This window comes from Ranitomeya imitator, chromosome 1, assembly GCF_032444005.1.
Source record: "Ranitomeya imitator isolate aRanImi1 chromosome 1, aRanImi1.pri, whole genome shotgun sequence".
Classification (NCBI taxonomy): Eukaryota; Metazoa; Chordata; class Amphibia; order Anura; family Dendrobatidae; genus Ranitomeya; species Ranitomeya imitator.
The window spans coordinates 437,309,764-437,324,164 of NC_091282.1; the positions used below are offsets into that span (position 1 = coordinate 437,309,764).

The following is a 14,401-nucleotide window of genomic DNA, read 5'->3' on the forward strand; positions in this document are numbered from 1 at the left end:
AGGAACGTTCCACGGCTATTTCTAGTGTGTGTGACAGGATTAGGGGTTGCGGTCAGCAGAGCTCCCACATCCCAGAGCTTGTCCTGTGTCAGTTTAACTATCAGGTCGTGCCGGGTGCTCCTAACCACCAGGTCCACAACAGGAGGGGTATCGGACCTGCTGTAATTAAAACACCTGTGGCTAGGAGGCGGAGTGCACGATCAGAAGGCTAGAGAATACATTTCAAAAACCTGACCGGCACATCCAAACATAGACTCAGTGTGAACAGGTGCTGAACCTGCCTTATTTACTTAACTATATACGAGTTGGCGACTCTAGGTTCAGCACCTGTTCACACTGAGTCTATGTTTGGATGTGCCGGTCAGGTTTTTGAAATGTATTCTCTAGCCTTCTGATCGTGCACTCCGCCTCCTAGCCACAGGTGTTTTAATTTCAGCAGGTCCGATACCTCTCCACAGAGAGAGAGAATTTTGGTCTAGGAAGAGGTTTCACATGTACCCATTCAGATGGAGACGTTTATTCTCAGCGAGGTAAGGCAAGTGTAGGACTTGGTATAAGAAAGATGCCGTAAAGGGGCTACCAGGTACACATAAAAAAGCTCTCATTTTTCATATTTCTAGTGCAGTAATGCAGTTCAAATTTCGTTTTTTCAAGTTTGTATGTTCTATCGCTGCAGTGTGCTGCCTTATTTACTTAACTGCTCCTCAGATGATGAGAATACTGAGTTGCCTTGGGGCGATGGAAAGCTGGCAATTCTATTTCTTCGTGTGTTTCTGAATATTCTACCATCTCTGGTAAGTTGGGCATTCTGGACAATGCATCGGCATGCGCATTCTTGTGCCCTGCGCGGTTCTTGATGGTGAAATCATAATTGGACAACCGGGCCATCCACCGTTGCTCCAGGGCACCAAGTTTTGCTGTGTCCAAGTGTGTCAGTGGATTGTTATCCGTGAAGACGGTGAATCTTGCCGAGGCCAGGTAGTGCTTGAATCTCTCCGTCACTGCCCAGACTATGGTGAGGAACTCCAGCTTAAAGGAACTGTAGTTTTCAGGGTTCCTTTCAGTGGGATGAAGTTTCCTGCTGGCGTAGGCGATTACCCTTTCTTTGCCTTTCTGGACCTGGGACAACACGGCTCATAGTCCCATGTTGCTGGCGTCCGTGTACAGCACAAATGGTTGGTCATATTCAGGGTAAGCCAGTACCTCATCTCCCTTCAGAGCCAACTTCAAACCAGTGAAGGATCTCTCCAGTCCGTCGTCCCAGTCAAATGGGGCATTCTTACCCTTGGTTTTCTTGGATTGGCCTACTAACAGGTCTTGTAGTGGCGCGGCTTTCTTGGTGAAGTCTTTGATAAATCTTCGGTAGTAGCCTACCAACCCGAGGAACTGCCGGACATCATGGAGGTTGCTGGGCTTTGGCCAGTCTCTGATCACAGTGACCTTGTCAGGGTCTGGGGCCACTCCTTTGGCGCTCACCACATGGCCCAGGTACTGCACTTTGGACTTTAACAGATGGCATTTGGATGGTTTTACCTTTAGGCCAAAGTTGGACAGAGCCTCAAACACCTCGGCCAGGTGTTTCAGATGGCCCTCATAAGTCTTGGAGAAGATGAAGACATCATCCAGGTACAACGAGACGGTTTCAAAGTTCTTGTGCCCGAGACAGCACTACATCATCCTCTGGAACGTTCCTGGGGTGTTGCACAGTCCAAACGGCATGTAGTTGAATTCACAAAGACCCATCGGTGTGATGAAGTCTTTTCTTTATCTGCCTCTGCCACGGGAACCTGTCAGTACCCATTGGTGAGATCCAAGGTAGAGAAGTAGTTAGCAGATTTTAAAGCAGCTAAAAACTCTTCTATTCTAGGCAATGGGTATGCATCCTTGTGTGTAATACAGTTTATCTGCCTATAATCTACACACATTTTCATGGTGCCATCCTTTTTCCTGATGAGGACTAAGGGAGCTGCCCAGGGGCTACAACTATCTCTGATTACCCCAGCCTCCTTCATCTCTCGTAACATGTCTTTGGCACACTGATAATGAGCTGGAGGTACAGGCCGGTATCTCTCCTTAATGGGCAGATGATCTCCCGTGGGGATATGATGTTGAATCCCTTTTACCTGCCCAAAATCTAGTGGGTGTTTGCTGAATACTCACTCATACTCATGTACCACTCTGTAAGCCCCTTGTTTTTGGTGTGATGGTGTAGAGTTAATGCCCATGTGTAATTTCTGACACAAATCCTCCATTTGTCCTGCAGAGCAATTGTCCTCCATCTGGTTGGACGGGACCAAGGGTTCTGTTTCCTGTCTTACATTATTATCAACAGTAAACAGTTTGGCAAGTGTGGCATATTTGGTTAGGTGGACCTCTTTCTCTCCACAGTTAAGGACACGTACTGGTACCCTCCCCTTGCGGACTTCAACCACCCCACTGGCTGTCAGGATTGTGGGCCTACTATCTGAATACACAGGTTCTACCAGGGCATGGTAGTCTTTACCTCTGAGGCCTATTGCTGCCCGACACCATATTAACATTTCACTCCTGAGGGTATTGCAATGGGGATTGAATCACTCACTGTGGCACGGCCAATTTCTCCACCAGATAGTTCTACCTGCTGTCTTTGCACCAGAGCTCTGATTTCTTTCTGCAGAACACGTTGTTCACTGGAACCAGCAGTTTCGGCCACCATAAGACAATAACCTCTGCAAGACAATTTTGACATTAGTACCAATGGTCATCATGGGGTTACGTTTACGGCGGTCAATATCAACAATCACCATTCCTTGGGCCTTCAATTCTACCTGCCCCACCTTAATGGTGACCTCTTTGTACCCCACCTGTGGCAACGGGTGACCGTTACTGGCTACTATTGTCAAATCATCATCAGGCCCACGATTAATGTCTGTGTCAGCCCAATAACGCTTATAAAGAATGTAAGGCATAGTTGTCACCTGAGAACCTGTGTCCAATAATGGGAAGGACAGGTCGTCCTCCGACGTACTTGGCTCGCCAATTTTGTGGGCCTGGTCGTCCTATTCCTGGGTGTTGGCCCTCTGCCCCAGGGGTCGCTTGTTTAAATGACAGTACCTTGCGATGTGTCCTGCCTGGTCGCAGCGGCGACAGATGGGTCGTCTGTTCTGATGATAGCGATTGTCGTCTCTCCCTCTGGTCACGGGATCCTCTTCTGTCATCGCCAGGGGATGTCCTCCTGTCTGGAAGCCAGCTTGATCTTTTCCTTCGGTTTCTCCTGCAGGGACTGCACGGTTTTAGTTAGTGCAGATACGCTTTTAGTCAGTTCCTGTGGGAGAGTCATCATCCAGAATCTGTGCGTGGCCTCAACTGGGACCTGATGGCAAGGTTCCACCTCCTGGTGGTACATGAGGGCTGGACGCCTAGGGGGCACTGTGCGACTGGGCTGAGGTTCATGCAGCACCTGGATGGCCCTGTCCTTGAATTTGCGCAAAGTCCAGGTCAGGGTTTTGCAAGGCCAGGATGCGCAGCTGTGTCCTGTGGTTGCTGGACAGGAGACCCTCAATGAACTGTTCCTTTAAGAGCTTGTCTCCAACCTGCACGCTGTTAGGGTCAACCTATCTGACAGCCCACAGTGCCTCCTGGAAATTAAGGGCATAGTCCCGTATGCTATCCAGTGCTCTCTGTCTGCACCCAAAGAACTTCATTTTGATTTCTGTAGCAGTGCGGATGTCAAAGATGGTTTTAAGTTTAGCAAATATCTGCCGCACAGTTCCTTTTTCCATATTTGGCCAGGATTTTCTCTTAGGGCTGCGCCTATTAATTGTTCAATTAAGATGCTGACCTTCTGATGTTCGGTTAGGGGATATACCTCAAATATGCTGCAGAGTCTTTCCTTAAAGTCACTTAATGAATGGGACTCCCCGGAATATTGTGGAAGCCAGGCCGCTCCAGGAATATAGGGCATGGGCAGTGGCATGATGGGCACTGTAGCTGCAGCGGGGTCTGGCCTGCGAGGCCTGGTGGCAATATGGGGACTGCAGGTGGGTCTGCGGTGGGGTCCGGGGAGCCAGGAGTCCAGCGGCTGCGTCACCCACAGGGTCTTGGGGCATCACAGGGGCTGTGGCTGCGTCCGCCGCCATTTCTCCCCCTGGTCTGACATAGCTTCTCCCCCTTGCTCACCTTATAGGGGCCAGTGTCTCTCCTCCGGAGTTTGTAGTGGTTCCTACGGTGCATCGCTCGGCACTTTGCAGCGTCCTCACTTCTGGCTTTGCTGTACGGTGTCTTCACTTCCAGCGTTCCTCTCGCAGTGCAGCACCCATTTCCCTCTTTGCGCTCTTTCCGGCTGGCTCCGCCCACGAAGGTATGTCTCCTCCTTCTTGCGCTCCACACGGCGTGGCAATGGTGGCAGTTTTGGCGGCAACTCACAATGCACAGTCTCGCAATAAATCACTGTTAGGCACAGTCTTTTAGGCTCACATGACCTGATTTGCTGGGTCAGTTAATCCTGTTCGTGACGCCAAGATGAGTCGCCCGCCAGGGCTGTGGGGTACTCGTACCGGGTCCTGCGTTCACAGGGGGATGACATGGTGGCGACCCGGTCCGTGGCCCTGGGCACCCATGTAAAAGGGGGAGGGCCTTAAAGGGAATAAAGTTTATGTTCATGATGCCACCTGTGGTATTCGGTCAGTGGGGACCGACGCTGCTTTAAGGGGTCCTCTGGGATGATGTTATGGCAGCTAGATGGTATACCTTCCCACAGGGGAAGTATATCCCGAGGGCTCCCGGTGTGTAGATAGAAGATGGTGAGAAGTGCAGTAAAGAACGAGGATGGTGAGAAGTGCAGTAAAGAACGAGGACACAGGTTTGCAGTCTCTTTACCTTATTTACTGAAGACTTCAGCAGCCACAGTCCAGAGCACCAGATCACAGGGCAGGCAGGGTCTGGCCGGCTTGGAAGCGAATCCAGAGTCCCCTTTACCATGTGGAGTTAAAAGCCTTCCTCTAGCGCCGTGGAGTTGTAGTCCCTTACTGCCTATGGCTTCAGATAAGGTCCTCACAGATGTTTTCTCTCTGTCCTCCATATAGGATAGGACACAACCCGTATAACTGGTGACTTGAGCCGGTTTATAGGGACTCTAGCACGTCCCAGGCTCTATGTGTTACTGTGCCTCAGGTGTGTCTGGCGGACAGGTAACTTGCAGTTCAGCTGTCCTGCCGGTCTCTGATGTAAGTCGTAGAGGCCCTTACAACCTTGGTGTTCCGGTTACCGGTCTCTGCGCCTCAGAAGGAAATAGTTAATTTGCAGCTGGTCTCCCCTGATGTCAGTCTCCTGTGCTTTTCTCTCCTGCACACTCACTGAATGTTCGGCTTTCTGTTTGTCTCTTTCCAGGAGCTGTAGTGCTTCAGACTACACAACCCCTTCAGACCTTCTGACACTCTATGTCGGTCTGCTCTCTTCTGTGTTTCTCACTTTCTGAACCCTTTCCCTCCAGATCAGGATGTAGTTATAGGGGAGTTCACCTTCAACAGGTTTAGAGCTCTCCCTTCTGGCCTGGAGTGTGAACATGTTGTATGCATTGTGGTTACCTGATAAAAGATCTCTTTCATAGCTTCCAAAGGTAACATTACTCTCCCCGTGAGGAAAGCAATGTCACTGTGATGACCAGGACCCTGGGGCGTCACACATCCTCCTCCTATGTAGCCGGCAGCTGACTTCAGTCTGAAAGCGACAGTAGCGCATGATGTCACAGCTATGCCCCCTAGTCACATGCACGCCAACCCCAGTTGAAGGCCTCTGATTGGCCCACAGTGCAAATTGTTACTCACTGACCCGATGGGTCTCTGTGTTGTAATGCACATCCAGTTGAAGCTTGTGATGTCTTCAGTAGGCCCCCACCCACACAGGCCCGGTCATGCTCATGACCTCTGCGATTGTGGTCGTTACGCCCCTGGTTATCACAGTCCTCCTCAAAATCTATCAGCCAAATAAAGGAGAAGAGAACGAATAGTCAAAAATTGGTAACAAAACTAATCTCGTAGTATCCTGTTGTTACAATCTTTTGTTCATTTTCATTAGACACCTCACTGAGCCAGACAGAGATATAATGCATGCAACTTTTTCATGTCCAGTTATGGATGCTATATAGGTGCATCAAAAGCTCAACTTTTGTTGTACTGTATGCTGCTGTTAAGAAATAAAACTGTGGGGACACAGCAAAAAAATATATGTGACTCTAACGCAAGCCTGCAATATGAATAAAGGAGATTCATACATTTGGCAACATAAAATACCCAATATCTACCAAGGTCCATATGTAGAAATTAAATTTAAAACTTCCAATAACGATATGTAACCATATTAGCAATTTGATCGATCCTTGTACACAGTTCATAAGAGTTGAAAGATTTTTCAATATACAAGTACGTTAATCATTGACCATCAGAATAATCAGTATACCAGTATAAAAGCACAATAACCTGAAGGCGATGTTGGCAAGAGCAGAAAGGTGGCAGATCCTGAGGTGTAATCTCTCTATCCATACACTATGTGGTTTATTCAACAGTTCCTGTTAGCATTTTTATTCTTCCTCTTTTTTTGCAAGTACTTAAAAATGAGATGGAAGGCAAGAAGTCTCCCTCCTGGCCCTTCTCCATTTCCATTTATTGGGAATCTTTGGACGATGCGCTTTAATATGCATCCAGAAACATTCATTAAGGTATTGACATTATTTTACATTTTTATTCAAAGTAATTCAACTTTATTTTATATAATATGTAAAATATTAACGTGAACCTGTCAGCCTTTTCATACAGCAACTACGATTGGTGCCAGGAAAAACAGATACACGCTTTTTATTACAGAAACCAGTTTTTCATTAAAAAAAATTCTTCAGAAATTCTGTTTTTCTCAGGCATCATCCATATGATTTGCATATGAAATGCGTATGCAATCCGTATGCAATGTGTTTTTCCTGCAAATGTTCTAAATTTAAAACAATATTAGCCAATGGCGTGATTGATTGTTAATCCTATAGTCACAGTACCAGGTCCGATTTCCGGACCGAAAAAACGGACGAGTGCTATGCGAGTACAATGCGATTTTCACACCTAGCATCTGATTTACATCCGAGTCAATTGCAATTGCAATGCGATTTCAATATGAGCTTTTGAATAAGCAGTTCTCTGTATGTAAAAGCTCATGTTAAAATCACATTGTAATACACAAATGTACGCATCGTTTTAAAACCAAATATTCTTCAAAACATACATACAGTATATATATATTAGATAGATTAAAATCCATCAAATGATCTGCCGCGTACAGTATAGAATAGGATTTAATAGAATAGATACAATACATATATACACATAGAATAGGTGTATATGTACATATATATATACATACAGTACAGACCAAAAATTTGGACAGACCTTCTCATTGGAAGATTTTTCTGTATTTTCATGACTATGAAAATTGTAAATTCACACTGAGGCATCAAAACTATGAATTAACACATGTGGTATTATATGCTTAACAAAAAAGTCACCTTTTGCTTTGATGACTGCTTTGCACACTCTTGGACAGTCACAAGACCTGAACCCAATCGAGATGGTTTGGGGTGAGCTGGACCGCCGCAGAGTGAATGCAAGAGGGCAAACAAGTGCTAAGCATCTCTGGGAACTCTTTCAAGATTGTTGGAAGATTATTCCCGGTGACTACCTCTTGAAGCTCATCAAGAGAATGCCAAGAGTGTGCAAAGCAGTCATCAAAGCAAAAGGTGGCTACTTTGAAGAACCTAGAATATAAGACATAATTTCAGTTGTTTCACACTTTTTTGTTAAGTACGGTATATAATTCCACATGTGTTAATTCATAGTTTTGATGCCTTCAGTGTGAATTTATAATTTTCATAGTCATGAAAATACAGAAAAATCTTTAAATGAGGTGTGTCCAAACTTTCGGACTGTACTGTACATATATATATATATAAATATATATATATATATATAGACTGTATATATACTGCCTTTGGGGAGTAAATCTAAATATCTATATATATACACTGCACCATACCACTTCTGTCCTGGGTGGAATTATATCGCTATTAGGACAGGTTCACACAGAAGTATAAAAAAATTGGTTCAATTTTCATTCAGAAAAGTGGGATGATTTTCTTGTTACTTGCCATTCGTGTGCTGTCAGTTATTTTCTCAGTATTTATTGCAGGCCGATATACAGCGAGACAGGTAATGTAAGAGATGGAGAAATTAATTTCTCTTTCTCCTCTGCGCCTGTGCTGTGATTCTCACATGTGAACCGATCGAAGCACAGAGCACTGACAGTCCCGCTCGCAGCAGAGCTGGAGCCCAATTTCACTAGGCTCTCGCATCGGATGCCATGTGCTACTGTGATTTGACCCAATGGGCTCATAATCATATCTGAGAAAAAAAACGGTCAGTAATCTGGCCAAAAAAAAGGACGAGTGTCATGCGAGTGTCATGCGAGTACAATGCGATTTTCACACATGGCATTCGATTTACATCCGAGTGCATTGCGATTGCTATCCGATTGCAATGTGAATTTAACATGACCTTTTACATACAGCAGTTCTCTATGTCATTTCCACATCGTTTTCAAAGGAAATATTTTTCAAAACACACACACACACACACACACACACACACACACACATATATATATATATGTATATATATATATAATAGATAGATAGATAGATAGATAGATAGATAGATAGATAGATAGATAGATAGATAGATAGATAGATAGATAGATGGAAGAAAATCAGGCAGCACTCCAGTTCAAGGAAAAATTGTGGGCTTTAATCCAGCATCAAGTGGTACAACGTTTCAACCTCACAGCATGGTCTTTGTAAAGCACAGTCTTTGTCAAGTCTTTTTTATTTAGATAGATAGATAGAAGAAAAGCCAGCAATTCCTGTGCGCGTACAGTAAAATCACACTGACAGGTTAGAATAGAATAGATAGAATAGATATATACACGTATAATAATAATAATCTTTATTTTTATATAGCGCTAATGTATTCAGCAGTGCTTTACAGTTTGCACACATTATCATCGCTGTCCCCGATGGGGCTCACAATCTAAATTCCCTATCAGTATGTCTTTGGAAGGTGGGAAGAAACCGGAGTACCCGGAGGAAACCCACGCAAACACGGGGAGAACATACAAACTCCTTGCAGATGTTGTCCTTGGTGGGATTTTAACCCAGGACTCCAGCGCTACTATTCACTGAGCCACCGTGCTGCCCATAATATATATATGTATAAATAGATGTCAGTGACACACACACATATATATACACTGCTCAAAAAAATAAAGGGAACACTAAAATCCCACATCCTAGGTATCACTGAGTGAAATATTCCAGTTGTAAAACTTTATTTATTACATACCCAACCTTGAGAGCCATATTCAGCACTGAGAGAGGGTTGCGAGCCACATTCAGCTCTGAGAGGGGGTCACAAGCAACATCCTTCTCCAGTCCCCCTCAAAGTAGTGTCAACCAAAGCCAACATTACAGGAATATTGATTTCCAAAGCCTTTCCACAGAAATCACTCCAAAGCAGTACACTGAGATCCAGGGCTTCCCACAGTACCCCCATTCAGTATTCTCCCATCAAGCACTCCCAACACACTGTTGCATCCAGCTTCGAGCAGCTCCTCTAACAGGTAGTATCATCTTCCAGCGCACCATACCTAAATCATCTCTAAAGCCCTAAGACCAGTATATGTGCATCCAGATCTGCTCTTCTGTGCAGAGCTACTCACAAAATTCACCATTTTGAGATGTGCTCTTCATATCTGTTTGCTAGACCTGGAGCTAATGCACCAAGCTGGCAGACAGTCGCGAGCCACAATGCATGGGACCGCGAGCCACATGTGGCTCCCGAGTTACAGGTTGGGGACCCTTGCATTACATAGTGGAATGTGTTGAGAGCAATAAAACCTAAAAATGATCAATGTAAATCACAACTAATATCCCACGGAGGTCTGGAGTTGGAATGATGCTCAAAATCAAAGTAGAAAATTAAGTTACAGGCTGATCTTCAGTGGTATTGCCTCAAGACAAGGAAATGATACTCAGTATTTTGTGTGGCCTCCGCGTGCCTGTATGATCTCCCTACAACGCCTGGGCATGCTCCTGATGAGGCGGCGGATGGTCTCCTGAGGGATCTCCTCCCAGACCGGGACTAAAGCATCCGCCAACTCCTGAATAGTTGGTGGTGCAACGTGACGTTGGTGGATGGTGCAGAGTTCAGCGCAGGTCAGAGCTGGTCATTACCTCTTCCTATAAAAACTGGCCAGACAGTCTGGTCCCTGCCAGTGAAAGATTTGTCTTCCTGTGCTGTGTGCTAAGTTAAGTGGTTAGACTGGAGTAGTGATCTGTCACTTGCTGTAGTACATGTGTGTTTATCTCCTGGTCCCTGTTTCCATTTTGTTAATTCCTCCCTGTCCCTATCGTGCTCCATATTGTTGGTTAGTGCTTTTGTATGATAGAAGCTTTTTGTTATCCCTGTTTTGTCTTTGTGTCTTGTTTACCTTACATTTCTGTCCCATGCCTCATGGGGTGGGGAAGGGGACATATCACGGTTTTACAGTAGCATAGTAAGGTCGGAGAATCGGGCCTCTGTACCTTCAAGAGTACCTCCAGAAAAGGGATAGTTAGGGACCCAGTTTCAGGGACAGTTTGAGATCCCTCTTCCTTATCAAAGACCATTACAGCAGGACATTAATAATGTGTCTGTAGGTTTATAGTCATTAAAAAAACATAATTCCAAATAATTTTTTTTCAATTATATACAATAAAACATATATAACAATATACACATGCTTTTTACAAAAAAAGGTGCCTATTTCACTTGCCACACTTGATGGTTCATGGTGGTGGTGTTGAATGTCAGAATAGTCCATTGGTCCAACACTGTAGCACTGTATGTGCTGCTCTTGGTGCCAGCCTTCAGCGGAGGGCCTGAAGTGATGACGGCTTTGTTGGGCATGTTGTCTCTTCTCCTAGTGAGATTCTGAAGGGTCTCAATGGCCTCCTGAGGATCATTGGGTGGGATAGCCAAGTCCAGGAGGTGGAGCAGATTGCATGTGTTGTAGGTAACAGATTGCATTTGAATGCATGTCTGATTATGCTGTGTTAGACATATGTGAAAAAAACATACTGGAGACGTAGCATGATTTAAAATATAAATTCAAACTTATTACTTTCTAATTGAAGCACACAACTGTGGTCATCATAGCTTGGGTAGAGTTGGCAACAAATGTAAATCCAGGATGTGTCTTGTTTGGCCCTGTCAACATCTCCTTGGTATACACTTCCTGTATGATGACTTCCTGTCAGGGGATGTTTGAAGATCCTGTTCATTTTTTACTTAAGCAGAGAAAAAAACGGATGCTATATGCATGGTCCGTGTGCCCCCAATTTTTTTTCTCATCTATTGACTTGCATTGGCGACTCTTGTCTGACAAACACAATGAATCGCAGCATGTTGCAAATTTTTCTCGTACATAGCACTCGTTGAGTTTATATGGAAATGGGAGCGAGGTCTTACAGTCTCGATTTTGGCTTACAAATACTGATGTGAAATACTGACCAAATACTGAACGTGTGTATGTGGAACTAAGACGGCCTGACACCCTCACTGATCAAAGCAAATAGATCAATGGCTGAACTCAATTGTACTAAAACAAGGGAATGTGCAATACATGAAATGTGAATAGCATAATGGCTTGTGAAATCTATGAAAAAACACATGAGATGCTTAGCACAAAATTTGGCCAAAAAATGTGCGCCCATCCACCAAACGTCAAGGTAATCTCATGGATCGGATGGGTCCCTGACCTGACTGCCTAGTGTGAACACTTACCTCTGGCTAATATCATGGTAAAGACTGCATTTATAGGAAGGTCGGAACTGAATGTGTTTGGATGTAATTAAAATCACAGCATGGTGATTTTTTTTCTTACTTGAACGCTCCGCCCTTCACAATGCTGTGATTTTGATTACATCCAAACACAGTTGGTTCCGATCTTCCTATAAATGCAGGCTTTACCATGATATTAGCCCTCCATACCCGTTTTGTTTTTCATGTTACTATGTGTTTTCCCCGAAACATTGCAACATTTCATAGTAAAAAATAATTATGTAATGAGGGAACTTATCCTTCTTTTACGCTGTCATCAGCAGCAAATGGCTAACTGTTTCCCTTTGAACTATAACCCCATTTCTGTATAAGGAGCACTTTAAAGAACACTTTATAGTGAGCTAATGGTTTCATAATGTTCTTATGCATTTAATTTTAAAGAAGCCTTCTTAAAATCAGAAGTTGTCCACTATCCCAGTGGTCAGAACCCAAGTGATTTCAATAATCATGAGGCTATGAAACGCTGAGAGTGGGGAGCCCTCTCCTGAATGGAGCAGAGATGTGCATCATGTTAAGCTTCTACTCCAGCCAATTTCTGTGGTACAGGCCATGAAAGTTTACAGCAGTCCAGCAGATAATGAATGGAGCGGAGGCTGAATATGCTAACCTCTCCCTGGTTCATTCAAGACAGAGCACTGAAGAGCCCCATTTTTGAGATTGCTATAGGTCCCAGTGGTTGGACCCTCAACAATCAGCCCATCCTCTTGAGGGCCCAGAGTTTGTACCTTCTTGTAACCTAAAATCTATATTTTTTCTTACAGTTGACTAAACTTTATGGGAATATGTACACTGTTTGGATTGGTGAGACTCCTCTGATAGTACTGCATGGATACAAGGCTGTGAGGAATGCAATTGTCTCTCACTCAGAAGAGTTGTCTGGACGCCCAGTCACCAGCTTCATGGCTGATGTTACACATGGAAAAGGTAGGGTCAAGGGATAACTGAGGAAGTGTACTATTCAGAGGTACGAAACACTAACTATACATTACCCCAATTTCTAAGGTAATGTATAACTATGCTCAAAATAGTGAAAAGTGATATTTTAATTTAAATGTTTTTCTATAGCAGATTTAACATGGAATATTTACAATGTTTCCCTAACTTTTAAAATCATCGCTTAAAACCTTAAACAAACAACCTTTTTCATCCCCTTCATTTTCAGGTATCGTAGGTTCAAATGGGCATAGATGGAGACAACAAAGACGCTTTGGCTTAATGACCTTAAGGAATCTTGGATTAGGAAAACGTGGATTGGAGTCACGAATACAGAAAGAAGCTCAGAGCCTTGTAGAGATCTTAGCAGCACAAAATGGTATTTTTATGACAATTTATCTTTGCATTTAGCATATGAATAAAAAGTTGAGTGTCAAGTGGATACATGAAAAAAACTTTCCACACACTATACTATACCTCCATGCTAAAACATAGGGAGATGTATTTCAGTTTGTAAACTCAGTTTCGATATAGGAAAGATATATATCTTGGTACCGTGTTAGCCAGTAGATAGTTAGCCATTAAAGGGACCCTGTCACCCTCAAAATCGAAGATGAGCTAAGCCCACCAGCATCAAGGGCTTATCTACAGCATTCTGTAATGGTTTACATAAACCCCCGATGTATCCTGAAAGATGAGAAAAAGAGGTTAGATTATACTCACCTGGGAGAGTCCGGTCCAATGGGTGTCGCGGTCCGGTTTGGGGCCTCCCATCTTCATCAGACGACACTCTTCTGGTCTTCATGCTGCGACTCCAGCGCAGGCATACTTTGTCTGCTCTATTGAGGGCAGAGCAAAGTCCTGCAATGTGCAGGCGCCAGGCCTCTATGACCTTTCCCAGCGCTTGCGCACTGCAGTACTTTGCTCTGCCCTCAATAGGGACCGGACCGCCCATCTGACTGGACCGCCCCCCCAGGTGAGTATAATCTAACCTCTTTTTCTTATCTTTCAGGATACATTGGGGGCTTATCTACAGCATTACAGAATGCTGTAGATAAGCCCCTGATGCCGGTGGGCTTAGCTCATCTTCGATTTTGGGGGTGACAGGTTCCCTTTAAAAGGTATCAACCACTGAGGACTCTCAATTTAAAAAAAAAATTAAACTCAGTTTCTTAATCTAGAATTAAAATTGTATTTTGTAAACTGCACAATCTATATTCATGTTATTACAGGGCAGAGTAGGAGAATACTTGAATTACTATACTCATTAAAGGGGTAGTCCCAGCTCCAAGATCCTATCCCAATATGTAGTAGGTGTAAAATTAATAATATTTGCAAATACCTCCAATTAGAAATGTAATATAGTTCTTCAGATTCTCTATGTCGCTTACCTCATGTAGGGCATTGAAGTAGCTTAGGTATTCATGGTTACGACCACTCATATAGTGACAGTTAGAGAGCTCTTAAAGCTACTGCAATTCCCTGCACATGAGGTAAGCGACATCACCAATTAGAAG

The 14,401-nt window shown here is 44.0% G+C and overlaps 1 protein-coding gene across 1 annotated transcript in view; it reads left to right on the forward strand.

Annotated features, from left to right (window-relative positions):
• The first annotated feature begins 6,469 nt into the window (after window positions 1–6,469).
• Window positions 6,470–14,401, forward strand: part of LOC138657858 (cytochrome P450 2J4-like) — a 65,089-nt gene continuing 57,157 nt past the window's right edge. The window contains exons 1-3 of the mRNA XM_069745481.1: window positions 6,470–6,694; window positions 12,713–12,875; window positions 13,114–13,263. Of these exons, the coding sequence (XP_069601582.1) occupies window positions 6,524–6,694; window positions 12,713–12,875; window positions 13,114–13,263 (484 nt within the window). The 5' untranslated portion in view covers window positions 6,470–6,523. The remainder of the gene's footprint in view (window positions 6,695–12,712; window positions 12,876–13,113; window positions 13,264–14,401) is intronic.